Source organism: Protopterus annectens, chromosome 8.part1 (assembly GCF_019279795.1).
Source record: "Protopterus annectens isolate FY-2018-M chromosome 8.part1, PAN1.0, whole genome shotgun sequence".
NCBI lineage: Eukaryota > Metazoa > Chordata > Ceratodontiformes > Protopteridae > Protopterus > Protopterus annectens.
The window spans coordinates 486,111,009-486,130,657 of record NC_056742.1 but is presented as its reverse complement, the minus strand read 5'-3'; the positions used below and the strand labels follow the sequence as shown (position 1 = coordinate 486,130,657).

General features: G+C 43.6%; 1 protein-coding gene across 1 annotated transcript in view; it reads right to left on the bottom strand.

The window, feature by feature from the left end:
- Positions 1-19,649, bottom strand: part of RBL2 (RB transcriptional corepressor like 2) — a 910,854-nt gene that overhangs the window by 730,386 nt on the left and 160,819 nt on the right. Inside the window, exon 4 of the mRNA XM_044082019.1 lies at positions 9,351-9,374. Coding sequence (XP_043937954.1) covers positions 9,351-9,374 — 24 coding nt within the window. The remainder of the gene's footprint in view (positions 1-9,350; positions 9,375-19,649) is intronic.

Genomic DNA, 19,649 nt, shown 5'->3' with positions numbered 1-19,649 from the left:
CCTTTAAATTATCATTTGTGACATAGGCAAATTTATATTTATATAAAAGTATCACTGTATTAACAGATTCACATTTACAGACATTTTACTTCACATATATTGCTGTATATCATATATCCTACGCTACATTACATAAGTTATTCAATTCCTGCCTTTTTTTTTTAAACAAGAAACATCTTTATTAAACCATCGCTTTCGATATAAGTAAGCATACATTTAAAAACAAACCACACCAACACAATCCTAGTTGCAAGCATTTTACAATACAAGCCATACTGACACACTCTCAGTTGCAGGCATTATACATCATTTATGATCTACCCAATCATTTCAGTCAAACATTACATAGCTCATTTAAGTCCTGCCTTCTCTTAAACATCATACCTCCCCCTGTGTGTGTGTGAGAGAGGTCCTTAGAGAACTGGGTTTAGCAGAGCTTTTCATTTTGCTCTGTGTGCAGGAAAGTGTACTTTCTCCGGGTGTTGTCAGTTTGTATTAGGTGTCCGTCTCTTGTAACTCTAGAGCTGTGTTTTAGTCCAACTAACTTGTCTTTACCCGTTCCTTAAAGTACAAATCATATGAAACTGTCTGACATTGTTGGAATGTACTGCTTTCTTTATTTAAACTAGTTGTACTAATTTCTTGAGTTGAGACTTGCTCATTTGGTTCCTCTTTATTTTAACTGTGTGCTTGTGCTAGTTAGATGCCATATTAATATGGCTGGCCATTTTAATCTCTCTAGCAGACCCTGTTTTATATTTTTTAAATGTCCTGGCAGTTCTAGCAAGGAGTATTTGTTTTGCAGATATTCAAAATGAATTATTTAAAGATCATATTGAAAAGTTTCTTGTACCTTAAGGTGGTAAATCATGTGCCTGAGTCGCAGTGCATCAAAACTACTATAAGTTTAATACTTAAAAAGAGGAAAAGCAAAATTATTTGCTTTTGCTTCTCTGTGCTTCTCTGGTGTACCCAACTCTGGTTCCTTCAGTGGTGCACATTATCTCACCTAGCACAGTGATCACTTGCTTTTGTGTGCAGCAGGAGGTACTTGGGATGAAAACATGCCAAGTATGCCAACAAAGGCATGTTTAAAAATGTAAATGCAAAATCATGGATAGTGTGAAATGCAGTATGTAGTGAATAAAGCTTTCAGTCAGTAACTACTATTGGCAGACTGTCCCTTCTGTGACTTTGCATTTGTTAAACTGCCCTGTTTACTGTGACTGAGTTAGCAGTGTGGGTGGTATGCAGTGATATTACTTATACAGGAAAAATGGATCCTGGTAATGCCTTAGGAAAGGCATGGGCGCAAGGAAAACATTTAAAAATGTAACATTTATGATGCCACAGGGTGGAAACTGAGACAGGAAAGCTTTTGCCTAAAAAATACATTGCTACATGGCAAGAAGGGTATGATTGTGACTTCACATTGCTAACAGTGCTTTAAAGGTGTGTGTTCAAATAAAGTCATTGTTTTGTGTCAGTAACAGTCAGAGAAGGCTACGGGTGAGCATGAAGATAAGGTGGAAATGAATGGGAAAGACACACGACTTTTCAAGTCTTTGTTACCTGATGTTTTCACTTCATTTGGTAGTTACTTAAAGAATGCTGAATGTGTTCCACTGAATGCCCAATACTGTAAAGTTGTGGTGTAAGAAAGTAAAGGTTGTACTACTGAAAAAGGTCAGTTAATTTTTATAATTTTTGATTTTTTTCTTCATTCTTTATGACCTTAGTTGTTAATGCCTAAGATGCTTTGCAGAGCATTTGCTATCAACAACTGAATTTTTTAAAGATTTGACTACCTTTTAATGTGCTGCTTATTGATTTCAATGAATAGTTTATAATTTAGCTTTATCGCATTTTAGGAGATGTACAGTAGATTTTATTTAAATGGTTGCAGGAGCCAACTTGTAATATTTCATATTTAGCCGCTGACCTGACATGTTTAGTTCTGTTTGATGCTCGGGGTCTTTTTGTTATCTGTTTCTTGAGTTTTGCTACACTGTATTGCCATGTAAAGACTCCCTTCAATTTGTTGTTGTACTATTTTTTATTTATTTTTTTAATATAGTTGGCCTTCATTTCTACCACTCACTGGTTCACCTAAGAAAGAACAAGTTTCTATAAGGGAGGAACTACTTTCTGTATTTAACAGTAAGCAGACATGTACAAAATGCAGTTCTGCCACACCAGATGAAAGCACACTAACAGTTCTGCTGCAGAAAATGTAAGAATGCTAAAAAGTGTTACATCAAAAATATGACAAGAAAGTTGATAGCATCACCTCATACATTCAAATCCAAAAACAAACCATCCTGCAAACAAACAGAAGTAGTAATAAAAAAGTCCCAAACATCAGATCACTGCCTGACAATAAAGAATCAAGAGAATTGCTTAACATTCAAGTGTGTTAAAATACTGCAGAACACAACAGACCCCTTATGAGTGTGGAATAACCTTCCACCATTTGTGAATTTAATTTCAACATTAGAAAATCACTCCTGACTTCAAGCACCTGTGCCCTGCTTTAACCACCTCTCCGATTGAGTCAGTGAGTGAATCTCATTCCTTCTCATTTCCAGTTTAGCTTTTTTTTTCCAGAGTAGATTATCCGTTTGCAGGAGTAACTGTAAGATATTTTTGTACCGTGCATCATCTAGAACATTAGAAATAGCCGTTTGATGCCCTGAAGTCCCTTTAGCCACTCCATAAGGGCTCTTGGCAAGTAAACACAACAAGAATGCCTTAGCTGTATGAATCTGTAGAGCCTGAGATGCTGATGTCTGCCGAGATCTTGTTGCAGTTGTCATAATTCTTAGCCTCCAAGAAGTTCATACAGAGTGATGCATTGTCTTTCCACTCCACCCTCCTTGGACTTTGCCCGATGGCCCCTCCACTTTCACCCATTAGACCCATTGGCTCATTTGTTCCAGGAGAATGGGAACAGAGTATTTCAAGGTTATGAGAGAATCTTAAGGCCCACCTGTTTTACTAGGGGAACTGCCTTCAACCTTTCATTCCCCAGCGAGAGTCTGGTGGTAGGGGGCATGCCATCTTGCTTATCCTTGTGGGTGGTCTATCCACTCCTCCTTGGGATCATGCCACTCCGATCTCTGCAGCTCCTCTGACCCTCTTGTTTCTGCCTGTGGAGGCACACTTGCCCCCTAGTCATTTATTTCCTGAGGAGAAGCAGGCATAGACATGCTAGTTTCCTCTCAGCTACTCAGTGCAAATGCACTATAGTAGCACAAGCTTTGCTGACCTTGAACTCCACTAGATGTCACCTGTATGACAAGCTGTTCACTTCCATTCTCCCTGCCTAGCTCCTAGAGACACCTAAAACACTGTTCAAACTTGGAGAACCAGTGAGAGGAGACTGAGTCCCTCCCTACCCCATTTCTTGGGCTGTAACTTTCCTAGAGGTTTCAGGATTTCTCTACTGGATGTTTGTCTTCTTTATAAACATCTGAGAATGTAGCTACATTTTTTTAGAATCCTGGCTCCTGCCTCATCCCAGTCTCCCCTCATTTGGGAGAAATTTTCATCGTCATCTTTTTCCCTCCATGATCATCAAGCTCCCCACTCTTCTCTGCCCTTTACAGCCAGTTCATTCCTTCAAGAGGTGAGAGCTGAGCAGAGGAGAGCAGAGACATCTATTTAAGTCCAAGGGTGTTTTATAACTGTAAGACTCTAACCTTTTTTGCACATGCCTGTAATTGGCACCAATTCTGGCATAGGCTAGGCATCAGTTAGGAAATGTTACTCACTTTCATGGCTGAAGTAACATGTCTAAATTGCCATGTATCCCCAAGGCCAGTCATTCCCTCTTGCTCTCTGGTCTTCAGTGGGGATGTTACAAAGGGAACGAGTAGCCAGAAATATGCTGTGCTTCTTTCCCCCCACACCAGATCCTACAATAGTCTGACAAGTGGGTCATAATCGAAGCTTTATCCTTCTGCACCAGTGCCAGCAGGGGGCATAGTTTTCATTGTTTTAGCAGTAGTTAAGTAGGCACTAGAAATCATGGGTATGTGCCTTCATTGTGTAATAAATTACAAGTGTACGAGGATCCCCAAGTGACTCTGATTGCCAAAGGCTAGCTAGACATAATGAATGACCACCTAATTGGCTTTATACTGGTACTGCTTTGCTGGGTTTACCATTTATTTTTTTTCTGTATTGTTTTTTGATCCTCCTTTTTTACTATAACCAAAGAACACTTAGAATCACTGAATCCTAAGATTAACAAATGGAGTTTAATATTATGGGAAGACTGAAGTCTTTTTTAGGATGCGATCACTCCTACTTCATCTTACCCAGTATGTCTTCCTCTGTATCCTTTTCCAAATTGTCATCAGCCACAGCAGATCTAATTAGCTTGCAAGCAATGCTTTCCTCTTAGACATCCTGCATACTAGCAGACTTAGTATGTTGCAGAGCCATGGTACAGCCCCATGCTGTAAGTGACCCTTAACCTGCACTTGTCATAAAAGTGAATAAAGGCCAACCCGTTGGGCATAACTGTTTGCCTGGTTTCCCTTAAAAGGAAAGTAAAAGGTTTTCAGTTGGAACAGTCTGCTTTTGACTGGAACTGTGTTTTGTGTGCCACTGATGTTGAAGCTGCACTTCAGCATCTCATTAAAGAGTTACTTGTTCAAGGCATAGCGGGATAAGACCCCCAAGTATAGCACAGGTGACCGTAGTTTAGATAGAAGTTTGGGCTTCTGTAGGGAGCTGGCATGGGAGGATGGGAGTAAATGGCTATTGACAGCTCACTTGTCTTGGGGGAGGGGGGCAGATGTGGCTGTCTGTGTGGTTAACAGCTTGTGGGTGCACTAGGTGTTCCCCTTTTATGACGTCAAGCCTCATAACCCATGCTGCCTTTGTATGTGTCACTGTAAGCAGAGGGAAATTTAGTATGCAAAAGGCATGCTTCCCCACAGAGGTAGCACTAATGAGCTTAGAAGTAGGCTAGTCCCACATGACCAACAAAGCTGCCTGTTCGTGTCACCCTACTCTCACAGTGGAGTGCCTGAGCTGATTGGGGATTCCATAGTAGAAAAGAATTGGATGTAGGGCTGTCGCTGTTCACCTGGGGATCCTCGTTTTCGTTAATTCAAAATAACTTGATGCAGGTAGAAGAGTTATGGCACTTTGCCCTCCAGTAAGGTGGAAAGCAATAGATGTTCATCGTGTGACACTGCTGCAGTCATTACACTTGGGTTATCTTGCCGTCAGGCGGTTCCCCAGTCAGCCTGAGTTCCAAAGTCTTGGTCTGGCGTCGGTTGCTGTCGCTTCTTCCCTGACGTCAGTGCGCCAGGGGGATATAAGATGCGGCCGATGCCATTTTCTTTAGTCTTTCTTGCCACGCGGTGCCTGAAGCAGTTCGCCAGTGCCGGTCGGCCGACTCCTGAGATTTTCATTCCGAATCCAGAACCAAAGTCTTCTAAAAAGCTAAGTACCCTGTTGGGGAAACTTTTTCTTGCCTCAGACCGATGTCAGTAAAAGTTAATAATTGTATTTCTTGTGGGAAGCAAATACCTCATAAGGATTTCCACTCCTACTGTATCCCATGCCTAGACCCAGACCACGATGTCACTGGTTGTCGGTTTTGTGCTAGGTTTAACAAGAGCACTATTAAACGTCGGTTTGATTTTGCCCGACATTATTTTGGCAGAAAATTTAATTACACCATGCCGTCGGAACTTCCGACGACCAGAATTCATAAAAAGCGCAAGGATAAGGACAGGCATCCGAGGCCCAAGACTGATGACGAGGCGTCTTCTAGGCCAGTCGTCTGTTCTCTGGTTTTCAGCGAGGCGCCTACGCAGCCCCTGACGACCGCTTCTATAGAACCACAGACCGCCTCCCACGTGGAGCTGGCTGGGCCTTCGGACGCTCTTGCTATTCAGATTACCGAACTTAATCCTACAGAGGGAACCGAAGTAGCTGAACAATCCACAGCTAGAGTGTGTTTTCAGACCTACCCAGTTAACCATTAAACCCTCTGTTATGTCTAAACCTTCCTTAAAAGCAAAGAAACAGACACAGCAATCTCCAGGTCAGGCTTCCATGCCTAAGAAACAAATGCTAAAAATGGCCGAAGACCTAATCACCCTGATCAGAGGGTCCCAACCCCCTCCAGATAAAAGGCCCAGACAAGATGCAGACTATTAATCTTCAGACCAGGTGTCCATTTCCTCTGATTCATCCTCAGACCTAGGGTATTCCTTACCCCCTTATGAGGATTCTCATGCTGAGGAATCAATCCCATCAGCCTCTCCGCCTGAGGACTACTCCTTTGGGGAGACCTTACATACCATGAGGGAGCATTTCCACTGGGAAGGCCAGGATTACTCAGAATCCAAGAAAAGGCTCAGAGACTTCCTCTTATTACATCAACACAGACCCCTTGCTATTCCGCCAGTGTTAGATATTGTGGATGATGTACACACTGAGTCCAGCTTAAACCCTGACTCCTTACCACCAGCCCCAGTTAAGCCAGATAGATATTACAGAGTCCCTGACTCTCACAAATTTCTATACAAAAGCCCTGTTGCTGACCCTGAAACTATTTCTCAGGGACCCAGAGGGATTAAGGCCTCATCAGCTAAAAACCCATTCCCCTCTGACAGAGATTCCAGAGCATTAGACAGATGGGGCAAGAAAGTTTATACATCTGCAACTTTAGCCATGAGAGCCTTGAATTGCCAGTTTCACATGCTAAAATATCAGCAATTTTTAATGTCTCAGCTGAAACAAAAGATGCTTCCAGATTCAGATCCTCCTAATTTGAAAGAAATGCAGGATTTATTGCATGCAGCTGAAAAAGTGGGAAAACATACTTTGCAATGTAGTTTTGATTCCTTAGAGGCCTCCTGTAGAGCAGCAGTTACAGGCTCTGTCATTAGAAGGCATGCTTGGTTAAAAGAACATACGCTACCAGATCATGTTAAAGCCAAATTACTGGATGCACCTTTGCAGCGGGATGTGTTGTTTGGAGTTAAGGCAGAGGAGGTATTAAAAAAGATGGAGGATAAGGCAAAATCTATGCAAATGGTAAACGATTTCTTACAGGTTCAACCTCCTCGTTTTAGCAGAAATTGGCCAACAAAAAATTGGTCCTTTCCAGTCACAGACAGACCTCAAAGGGGCAGATATAGATGTCCAAGAGGTAGAGGTCAGACACAAGGCCCTTACAGACCTCTACAATGGGGTACACCAGGCCAGAAAGAAGGGGAAGACAGGCCTCAACCTTATAAAAAACAGTCTCAATGACTTCCCACTACAGCTGCCAAACAGCTCTCTCTTGGCAGCCCCCTTAGGAGGAAAACTGGCTCTTTTCTATCACAATTGGCATTGCATCACCAAAGACAAATGGGTTCTCAACATCATATCTCAAGGTTACAGGTTCCACTTCCACACTCTTCCAAGGTTAAAAGGAATGCCAAATCTGCCACCAAATCAATGGGCAGAGGCTCAAAAACAAATTACAGCACACATGGACATGAGAGCTATTCAAAAAGGTACCACCACAAGAGCAAGGACAAGGATTTTATTCAAGACTCTTTCCTGGTTCCCAGAAAGGACAAAGCCTGGAGACCCATTCTGGACCTTTCTTCTCTGAGCACTTGCCTGGATATTCTGAAATTCAAAATGTTGACACTACAGCAGCTTCTTCCCATGCTGGGCAAGAAAGCTTGGCTCGTGACTTTGGACCTCAAAGAGGCATACCTGCATGTCCCTATCAGACAAAACTGCAGAAGATACCTCAGATTTCTAGCAGGTTCAATGCACTATCAATTCTCTTTACTGCCCTTTGGCTTATCTACTGCGCCCAGGGTCTTCACAAAGTGCCTGGCACCAGTAATTGCATTTTGCAGGCAAAAAGGAATTCAAATTTACCCATACCTGGATGACTGCCTAATCCAAGCAGAGAGCAAGGACATTCTTCTAAAGCATCTGGCGTACGTAAAAAAGTTAAGTTGCCTGGGGTACACAGTAAACGAAAAGAAATCAAAACTAGTGCCCTCACAACAGATAATATTCCTGGGTGCCAGCTTAAACACAATGGCCCAGATGGCTTATCTCACGCCAGACAAGCAAGGACAACTGACTCAATATTTTCATTTAATGGCAACAAAGACCCAACTGCCTGCAAGAAAAATTCTGCAGGCCTTGGGCTACATGGCATCTTGCATACTACTAATTCCATATGCCAGACTGCATATGAGGAAACTACAGTGGTACCTAAAGAGTGTATGGTCTCAACACTGTCAAAATTTGGAAACAGTTATACTCTAATTTCTTGCCTTCAACAGGAGTTTCAATGGTGGGCTCAAGCTTGTCACCTCAACAAGGGACAGCCTTTTACTCAACCCACAGCCAGGCAGACACTGACAACAGATGCATCGGATTACGCCTGGGGAGCACACATGGCAGGAAAATGTATTCACGGCGAGTGGACCGCAGAACAAAGACATCTCCACATCAATCAAAAAGAGATGCTAGCTGTACAAAATGCAATTATATCTTTCAAGGACCTGCTACATCCAGGACAACTACTACTAAAGACAGACAACACCACAGTTATGTGGTACATAAACAAGCAAGGGGGCACACACTCCTACCCCCTTTGCAGACAATCCATGACCTTGTGGAACACAGCTTTAAACTGCCAAGTTCATCTACAGGCACAATTCCTGCCAGGAGAGAAAAACACACTGGCAGACGACCTAAGCAGAACCATCATGGATCCTCATGAATGGCAATTGAGTCCACAAATATTCAGAATGATAGCACAAAAATTGGGGAAACCAGACATAGATCTGTTTGCATCCCCAATGAACTGCCAACTACAGAAGTTCTGCACAAGGAGCTACCATCCACAAGCATGGAAAGTGGATGCCCTCTCATTCAGCTGGAAAAAACTACAAGTATATGCTTTCCCTCCTTTACCTCTCCTTCCAAAGGTACTCATAAAAGCCAGGCAGGAAGAGCCAAAGATGATCCTGAATGCACCAGACTGGCCACGCCAGCACTGGTACCCAATCTTAAAGAACTTAGCACAAGAACCACCCTGGATTTTGCCTCAAATCCCACACAACACAACAGTCAGATGCATCACAGCCAGCTAAAGACCTTAAATCTAGCTGCATGGAAAATTCCTTAACCAAGCAAGCATTGCCACTCTCCAAAGCTGTTATGGATATCATTGTGGAGGCCAGAAGGCCTAGCACCAGGAAAGCCTACTCGGATAAATGGAAGAGATTCTGTGCCTGGAACCAAGCGCACAGCCTTGACCCTCTTGTCCCAAACATTCCTCAGATACTTCAATACTTAACTGAGATGCTGGACAAGGGCCTCTCCTTCTCATCCATCAAGATTCATGCCTCAGCCATTTGTGCTCATTGCAACACGGATCCACCAATTTTTTTCAAATCCTTTGCTCAAACAGTACCTCAGAGGGGCTAAAAACATGAGACCGCCCCGTAGAGCACCTACACCAACTTGGGACCTCAATTTGTTTTGGAAAAATTAACATTACCTCCTTTTGAGCCAGCTAACACAGCAGAATTAAAATACATCTCTTGGAAGACTGCTCTGCTACTGGCAATAACATCAGCAAGAAGTTTCAGAATTACAGGCACTATTGGCAGTGGAACCTTTCCTCATCTTCCACCAGGACAGGGTGTCCTTAAGAACTAACCCTACGTTTATGCCAAAGGTGGTATCAGGTGTGGCTCTAAACCAAGCTATTCACTTGCCAACTTTTTATCCAAAACCACAGAACAAAGGGGAGAGACTACTACATTCCTTGGACATTCACCGACAGTTACGCTTCTACTTGGACAAAACCAAAGCTTTCAGAAAATCTGAGCAATTATTGGTAGCATACGCTGCAGGAGCACAGGGAAAAGCCATTTCAAAGCAGACTATTTCAAAGTGGATAGCTCACTGTATACGTTTTTGCTATACACACCATGGGAAACCTGTACCTAGCAGCATTAGATCTCACTCCACCAGGGCAACAGCCACTTCAACTGCCTACCTCAGAGGAGTGCCTACCAAGGATATTTTAGAAGCAGCAACATGGAGTTCTGTACATACCTTCACCGAACATTACCATTTGCCTTTATATTCCAGATCTAGAGCTGGCTTTGCCACTGCTGTGCTGCAGGGCCTTATAGCCACCCCTAATGCCTTATATATCCATCCTCCCTACCTGAGCTTTGGGATTCCACCCAAGTGTAATGACTGCAGCAGTGTCACACGATGAACATAGTACAGTTTTGTACCTACCATAAATGTAGATGTTCGAGTGTAGACACTGCTGCAGTCCAGGTTACCCTCCCTCCTTCCCCTCTTACTTTCTGGTATGTACCTAGGTCTTCTACCCTTATTTCCTAAAGGGAGTATTTGCTGGTAATTAAAAATGGTTGTTTGCTTTTCTATTACATATTTCACTAGCAGTTTGAAAGGCCTACCTATTTGGGGGCACCTGACATCTGGGGCAAGAAAAACTGAAGAAAATGGCGTTGGCTGCATCTTGTATCCCCTTGGCACACTGACGTCAGGGAAGAAGCGACAGCAACCGATGCCGGACCAAGACTTTGGAACTCAGGGCGACTGGGGAACCGCCTGACGGCAGGATAACCCAACTGTAATGACTGCAGCAGTGTCTACACTCGAACATATACATTTATGGTAGGGGGGGGGGTGGTCTTCAGATTACTGAATTGTGGATCCTGTTATCTACTTGCAGATAAAATTTCAATCCTACTGTTTGCACTCTTCCTTAAGGTCCCAAAATGATTGAGCCTAAATATTGAAAAGAATTATCTTTGGGGTAATAACCAAGAATTGTTCCATCAGTCTTGACTTCATCGTTTTCTAACTTGTTTTCATTCATTCCTTCCTTTAGGATTTAACTGGTCTTCTTGTTTACATTTTCATCTTCCATCAAGTACTGCAAGAATTCTGGGAGTTGCTGCTCTTGAAGTGTATTAGTTATGGTCTTTCTGACCCCTTATTCATATGTCTTGTATTGCTTGATGTTTCTTTTACTTTGTCTTTATTTAATATGCAATATCGAACTCTAGCCAGAATAACCTAGGGGATTATGATGCCACAGACATTAGGACCACTCAGCATATGCCAAATGTTTCCGTACTGTCACCTTTGCCCCTTTTTCCCCGTAGTACACTGTCGAGCTAAAAGGATCCGATGCTGCTGCTGCTTTTTTTTCTTGCTTTTTGGGTCATTTGATTTCTTGCTTATCTGTTAAGACTATAATTGAATTGCTTCTTAAATACTAAAACTAGCATTTTCAGTTCTTGGAGTTTTCCAGGCCTTAAGCTGTTTTCATTACAGTTTGAACTCCAAGTGTTAAATTCCCTTGTGGTGTACTACATCTCCCTCCACCCCCCCCCCCCTCAGGAAAACGGCTTTTGTCTGATTTGGTTGACACAAGGTTATTACAGCAAAAGGTTTGTTTTACATCTTTAGGTCATTCAATAATGCCACTACATAACACTTTAGCAAGGCAAAAGAAAATGTTCTTGCATCACAGAGATTGCAGAACATCAAGAAGCAACGTCGCTTCCAAATCTGACTTGCTGTTCAAGAATTCCTGACACCATTAGGAAAAACAGGTATGCATGGAGAAAAATGGATAGTGTTCTGTAGAAAGACAAAAACTAATGTAGAAAAAAAAGAGGACTCCCGGCCTAGCTTCATACAGTGATTTTTGTAGAGCCTCCCTTTAGAGGGCTCGCCTCCCTGAAAAGATTTTTTTTTTATTCATTTCACTCTTTTGACAGCATTGTCGGTACCTAGTGCAAGTGTTACTGTGTCACCAGCTAAGTCACCAGTTCAGTTTTCTGAACCACTGATGTCTGTTTACTTGATGTCAGATTTTCTTCTGCCTTTTTTGTTTTTCATTTTCATGTGCCTGCTAGCTAGCTATGTGGAGGCTGCACTGTAGCCATCTATTCTTTTCCTTCATTGGGCTGATGGGCTAGCACTTGGAAGGCATTTTCCTGTTTTCTAGCCCCATCTCTACCCCTGATTGCTGATGAGGATGCTGACACACACACACACACACACACTGCCTTTCCCTTTAATTCCTGTCTTGGTAGAGTCAATTGCACATTCCAGCTCCATGTACTTTATATTCTGCATATCGGATTAACCCCTTCTGCCACAAAACTGATGCCTAAGATCAGATTCTGTGTTGTAAACCCCTCTAACGATGCTTTGATGGTTATTGACTCCCACCTCCCCCTCTCACTAAACTGTCCGGTAAAGGTTTGTTACTCAGAAAATTTCCAGATGCAAAGAGTAGCGCTTCCCTCTCTGCCCATTTGTATATGGGAACTGACCTCATACAGTTTGAGTCTCCATTCATGTCTTCTATTTTTAATCCTACAGTGTCTCCTCCTTTAAAGTCCTCCAGTCTTCTACTCTAGTCAGTGCCCACCCACTCTTTTTTAAGTATTTCCTTTGCCATTGTATGGTTCATCCTCTCCTTGGCCAAACGCTGCAACCAGTCCAGTCTTGGAGTCTTTCAGTTTTGACTCTGTGTTTCAGAAAGCCCACGTAGGCTGTTTAAAAGATAAGCATTTAATTCCCAATCAGAACTAAAACATAATGTCTGAGAGTTTTGATGTGGTAGAAGGGACAGCTTCCCTAGATGATCCATAGCTGGGGAAAATTTTAAAACTGATGGGAGTTGGCCCACTATATTGATAACATTCCTGCAGTGGAACTGCATAAGGGCTGCAGAGTGGTGAAATAGTCCTATTGTGTTGTTGCCTTAGTTTCATATGCTTTTCAGGATATCTCACAGGTAATTTTGTACTGTTGCTTTAAAAAAATAATCTACATCTCAAGTCTTTGCCGCGGCTGCAGGCAGAGAATCATGAGCTCTGACTTGGCTGGCTAGAGCTACGTAAGGCAAGTAAGGTAAATACACACATAAAATGGTATACAAATAAAATTAGATGTAAATAGAATCCTAGGATCATAGGAAGTTACTAGGCTATTGGTCCCGAGGCCCTTACAAGCCTAGCCAAGAATTTAGCCCATGTTCTGACAAGTCAGCACCCGATGCCCCTGTCCAGCAGGGACGCACGTGGAATCTTAGGAGTGTATTTTCTACTCCCCATCCAGATGTTCTTCATCTCACATTGCTGCAGTCCTTACTTAAGGGTAGTCCGCTGTCCTCGGTCGGCCCGAATACCAAAGTATTAGGCTGACGTCGGTCATGGGCGCCTAGATCTGACATCAGAGCATCAGGGTATAAAGGCGCATGACCGACGTCATATCCTCAGTCTTTTTTGCCGCATGGTCCGATGCAGAAGCAGCGTTGCAAGTGCCGTTGGCGTCTGAAATTTTTCGTTTTGGAGTTTCAGACCGATACCAAGTTGGGCTAAGTACCCGTTAGAATATTTTTGTTTTTTCTTGCCTCAGTTACTTACCGGATGTCAGAAAAAGTGAATAATTGTATTTCTTGTGGGAAACAGATCCCGCTTAGGGATTACCACTCGCTTTGTATTCCTTGTTTGGGACCGGAACACGACGTAGTCGGGTGTCGGTTTTGTGCTAGGTTTAATAAGCGCACTATAAAACGGAGGTTAGATTGCGCTAGGTTTGTCTTTGGCAAGAGGTGTAATTATAATATGCCGTCGGATGTTCCGACGCCTGCTTCTACTAAGAAGCGCAAAGACAAATCTTTAAAGCCTAGACAGGATGATTCGTCCGTTTCGGACACCGGACCTTTAGAAGCTACAGCTGAACAGGTGGATCCGGCTGAAGTTTCTGTTGAGTCCCAGGGGGAAACTTTGATTTTACAGGATGTGGCCTCTCAGGAGGCAGGTCAGGCTGAAGGGGCCTCTCAGGTTACTTTTCTCCCTTCTATGCCTAAGGTGGTTTGGCCTTCTGCTACTGTTTCTAAGGCTCCTTCTAAGGGCAGATCTGTCTTGCCTTCCTCTGGTGTCAGTTCTGGTTCTTCAGGGTCTGTGCCTAAAAAGCACATGCTTAAAATGGCAGAAGATTTGATTACTTTAATTAGAGGTTCTATGCCCCCTCCTGATAAAAGGCCCAGGATGGAGCCAGAGTTGGAAAGTTTGGAGCAGGCCTCAGATGATTCAGAATCTTCTGCTGAAGACATTCAAGATTTCCCTCCTTATTCTGATTCTGATGCAGAGGATTCCACTCCTTCTGCTTCTCCTCCAGAGGATTTTTCATTTTCAGAAACTCTGCATTCCATGAGGGAGCATTTTCAGTGGGAAGGACAGGATTACTCTGATTCACGGAAGAGACTTAGGGAGTTCTTGTTTTTACCACAGCATAGACCCTTAACTCTACCTCCGGTTTTGGATGTTGTTTCAGATGTTTTTTCGGAAGCTTCCCTTAATCCAGATTCTGTGCCTCCTGCCCCAGTTAAACCGGACAGGTATTACAGGGTGCCTGAGGCTCATAAATATCTGTATAAGAGTCCTAGGGCGGACCCAGAAACTATTAGTCAGGGGCCTAAGGGTGTTAGAGCCTCTGTTGTTAAGAATCCGGTTCCTCTGGATAAGGAAGCTAGAGCTTTGGATAGATGGGGTAAGAAGGTGTATACCTCTTCTACTTTAGCAATGAGAGCTTTGAACTGCCAGTTTCATATGTTGAAGTATCAGAATTTCCTCCTTTCTCAGCTAAGGTCTAAAGTGGATGCTTTGGCAGAGGGCATAGAGTGTAAAGAATTGCAGGATTTAGTGCATGTTTCTGAACAGGTGGGTAAGCACTCTTTGCAATGTGGTTTTGATGCTTTACAGGCTTCTTCTAGGGTGGCTGCCACTGGTTCAGTTATTCGTAGGCACGCCTGGCTTAAGGATCAGAATTTGTCTGAGCATGTTAAGTCTAGAATTCTGGATGCCCTTTACAGTCTGAAGTTTTGTTTGGTCCTCCTGTGGAGTCAGTCTTAAAGAAAATGGAAGACAAGGCTAAGTCTATGCAGACTGTTAAAGATTTTTTGCAGGTACAACCTCCAAAGTTTAGTAGAAATTGGCCTACTAAGGGGTGGACGTACCCTTCTTCTGATTATCAGTCTAGGGGTAGATCTAGGCGTGGTAGGGGCAGAGCTCAGAGTACTTTCAGGCCGAGACAATGGAGTTCGCCTGCTCAATCTGCTGGTGAGGGCAGGGGCCAGTCCTTTCGTAAACAGGCCCAATGACCTACATTTCCAGCTGCCAGATTCTTCTTGCCTGGCAGCTCCTTTGGGAGGAAAGTTGGCTCTTTTCAAGCAAAATTGGCATTTAGTCACCCAGGACAAATGGGTATTGGACATTATAAACCGAGGTTACAAATTCTATTTCCATACCATGCCTCCTTTCAAAGGCATGCCAGACGTTCCTCCTCGGCAAAGGATAGAGGCTCGCAGACAAATTTCTTTACTTCTTCAAATAGGAGCTATACAGCCAGTTCCTCTGTCAGAAGTGGGCCTAGGATTTTATTCCCGCCTGTTTCTAGTTCCAAAGAAAGGGAACACGTGGAGACCAATTTTGGATTTATCTATCCTCAACACTTACCTGGACATTCCAAAGTTCAAGATGCTGACTTTACAACAACTTTTACCTCTGTTGGGAAAAGATCACTGGATGGTTACTCTGGATCTCAAAGAGGCTTACCTTCATGTTCCTATCAGGCCCAGTTGCAGGAGGTACCTGCTTTTCGGGCTGGAAATTTACATTATCAGTTCTCTGCATTGCCCTTTGGCTTATCTACTGCCCAGAGTGTTCACAAAGGTTCTGGCTCCAGTGATAGCATTTTTCAGACTAAGAGGAATACAGATTTATCCTTATTTGGACGATTGCCTGATTATTGCACAAGAAAAGGACGAACTTCTTCATCATCTACAGTATGTGATGGCAGTGTTAAGATGCCTAGGGTATTCTGTGATCGAAACAAAGTCCAGTCTAGTACCCTCTCAGGACATGTGCTTTCTGGGTGTGAGACTGAATACAGCATCCCAGATGGCCCTTTTGACCCCGGACAAACAAAGAAGCCTTTCTCTTTATTTCCATCAAATGTCTCTACGGTCCAGGCTGACTGCAAGGACAGTCCTTCAAGCCTTGGGGTTCATGGCATCTTGTATTCTGGTGCTTCCCAATGCCAAATTGCATATGAGGAAGCTTCAATGGTATCTCAAAATGTATGGACACAGCACTGCCAAGATCTAGACACTGTCATTCAGATAATACCTTGCATTCGGAAGGAGTTTTTGTGGTGGGCTCAGGAATGTCACCTAAACAAGGGACTCTCTGTGACCCGCCAGAGGCGAGTCAGATTCTAACGACAGATGCCTCGGACAAGGCTTGGGGAGCACACCTCAATGGAAAATGGGTGCAAAACACGTGGCCTGTCAAACTCCAACATTTGCATATCAACTTGAAGGAAATGTTAGCAGTCCAGTTTGCATTGATGGCTTTCAAAGATTTACTTCACCCAGGGCAGGTGTTGATTCAAACAGACAACACTACTGTCATGTGGTACATCAACAAGCAGGGGAACCCATTCTTACCCTCTTTGCAGGCAAGCGATGATTCTGTGGGAAACTGCTCTCAATCTACACCTCAATATTCAGGCAAGGTTTCTACCAGGAGCACAGAACTCCTTAGCAGATGTATTGAGCAGACAAATAGTGGATCCTCACGAGTGGAAATTGGATCCTCATGTATTTCAACAGTTGACAGTGTTATGGGGAACTCCAGACATAGATCTGTTCGCTTCTCCACTAAATTACCAGTTGCCAAAGTTTTGCACAAAATGTTTCATCACACAGCTTGGAAGGTGGGCGCTCTATCATTCAGTTGGAACAATCTGCATGTATATGCCTTTCCACCTCTGCCTCTTCTTCCCAAGGTACTCTTGAAGGCCAGACAAGACAAGCCAACCATGATTTTGATAGCACCGGATTGGCCTCGACAACACTGGTACCCACTGCTGAGGAGCTTAGTACGAGAACCTCCATGGCCTCTGCCTTTGATTCCGCACCTTTTGTCACAAGAGGACAGTCACTTCCTCAATGTCAAGATTCAGTCTCTACATCTAACAGCCTGGCATATTCTGTTTTAGACTCTGGAGGGTCTCAGCTTCCACAACAAGTTTTGAATGTTATTTTGGAGGCCAGGAGGCCTAGTACCAGGAAAGTTTACGCTGATAAATGGAGGAGATTTTTTATTTGGAGCAAAGCAAAGGACTTTGATGTCTCCAAACCTGATTTAAGTGTTGCTCTTCAATATCTTACTGAGTTATTGGACAAGGGTTTGTCTTTCTCCTCAATAAAGGTCCATGCTGCAGCCATTTCTGCTCACTATGATTGTGACCCTCCTTTATTCTTTCATCCTTGGTTTAAGCAATTTCTTAGAGGGGCAAAGAATATAAGACCCCCACGTAGAGCTCCTACTCCTGCTTGGGATCTCAATTTTGTGTTGGAAAAACTTACTCTACAACCTTTTGAGCCTGCAGCTACTGCCGAGTTAAAGTATTTGTCATGGAAAACTGCTTTTTTGTTGGCCATTACCTCTGCAAGAAGGGTTTCTGAATTACAGGCCCTCATGGCAGTGGAGCCTTTCCTGATTTTTCATAAGGATAGGGTATCTTTGTGTACTAATCCTTCCTTTATGCCTAAGGTGGTTTCTAGTGTGGCTTTAAATCAAACTATTCATTTGCCTACTTTTTATGCAAACCCCCAAAATAAAGGGGAGAAAATTTTGCATACTTTGGATATTCACAGGCAGTTGCGTTATTATTTGAGCAGAACCAAGGAGTTCAGACAGTCTCAGCAATTGTATGTTTCTTTTGCTTTGGGTTCACAGGGTAAACCTGTTTCAAAACAAACTATTTCTAAATGGATTGGGTTTTGTATTTCTTTCTGTTATTCCCATCATGGTAAGGAGATTCCTGCTGGAATCAGGCCTCATTCCACTAGGGCTACTGCTACTTCTACGGCCTTTCTAAGGGGGGTAGCTACAAAAGACATTTTGGAGGCAGCTACTTGGAGTTCAGTGCATACCTTTTCTAAACATTACCACCTTCCTCTTTATTCTAAGTCTAGGGCTGGATTTGCCACTGCAATTTTACAGGGCATTTTAGCGGCCCCTAATGCTTTATGATTTTTACCATCCTCCCTTTCCCATTGCTTTGGGATTCTACCCATAAGTAAGGACTGCAGCAATGTGAGATGAAGAACATAGTACAGTTTTGTAACTACCATAAATGTAGATGTTCAAGATCCACATTGCTGCAGTCCAATTTACCTCCCTCCTTCCCCACTGTAGTTAGACTTGGTGCTATGCTTTAGGTGATGGTTGTTGTTGGGCATGTTTTTGGGAGGTATTCTGTTTTTGGCTGTGGCCTTTCTGGTTTGGCCTTCTGACATCTGGGGCAAGAAAAGACTGAGGATATGACGTCGGTCATGCGCCTTTATACCCTGACGCTCTGATGTCAGATCTAGGCGCCCATGACCGACGTCAGCCTAATACTTTGGTATTCGGGCCGACCGAGGACAGCGGACTACCCTTAAGTAAGGACTGCAGCAATGTGGATCTTCGAACATCTACATTTATGGTAGGTACAAAACTGTACTTTTTCCAGGTTGAGATTAAAAAGGGTTAATAGGCTGCGGTGTTGCAGCAGTTAGCGTTGTCGCAGCACAGCAAGAGGTTCTTGGCTGGAGCGCCTTCTGTGTGGTCTGCATGTCCTCTCCATGGTTGAGTGACGTTTAAAGACATGCAGGTAGGTGCGTGCATGAATGGGTGTGACTTCGTTAAAGGTTGGGTGTCGGGCTGGCACCTCGGCACCGTGAAAATCTACTGCCAGTCATAAGCAGACTGGTGTTCTGCTGTGGCAACCCCTAACCGGGAAAAGACGAAAGACATGATTAGACATTACTAATGAGGCACTCTGCTTGACATGGAGAGGGAGTGTATTCCACAGAAGGGGGAGTCTCAGGGACACATACCTGTCCTGCCAACAAGTCTTATTGATGTCACAGACTAGGTTGAGGTGACGTGTGTGTGGTTACTTGAGTGGATCTTGACTTGCAGATATGCAGCAGTCCCATCAAGGCGGGGTCTGAGATTACTTTGTTTGCCAGACAGAGGTCACCTCTGAGGAGTCTCTATGAGACTCGGTAGAGGGAAAGGGGCGTGGAGTCTTCTGGTTAGGAACCTCTGTGCTCTCTCCAGCTGCATGTTCTTTGTGAGGTACATGCTGAAAGGAGCTTGTACTCAGTAATGGGAGTTGTAAGGGAAGAATACAGGGATGTTATGACCTCCTTGCCCCTAGATGCGATGCCCTTACTAATGAGGTGGACCATGTAGAAAGCTTTCCATACATCAGAGGCAATATGGTGGTCAAAAGTCAGTCTGCTGTCAACCTGGGTGCCCAAGTCCCTCACGACTGATTTCGTGCTTATGGGGGTGTCTCTCTCCCCAGAGGGGATGATGATGATGATGCATTTTTTGACATTCAGTTTGAGGACATGTTTTTGACACCAGACCGTCTTGGAGGATGTCTACATCACTAGGGGAATTGATGACCATGCCCAGCTTGCAGTCATCTGCAAACTTGGTCAGCCATAGCCCACTGATTCT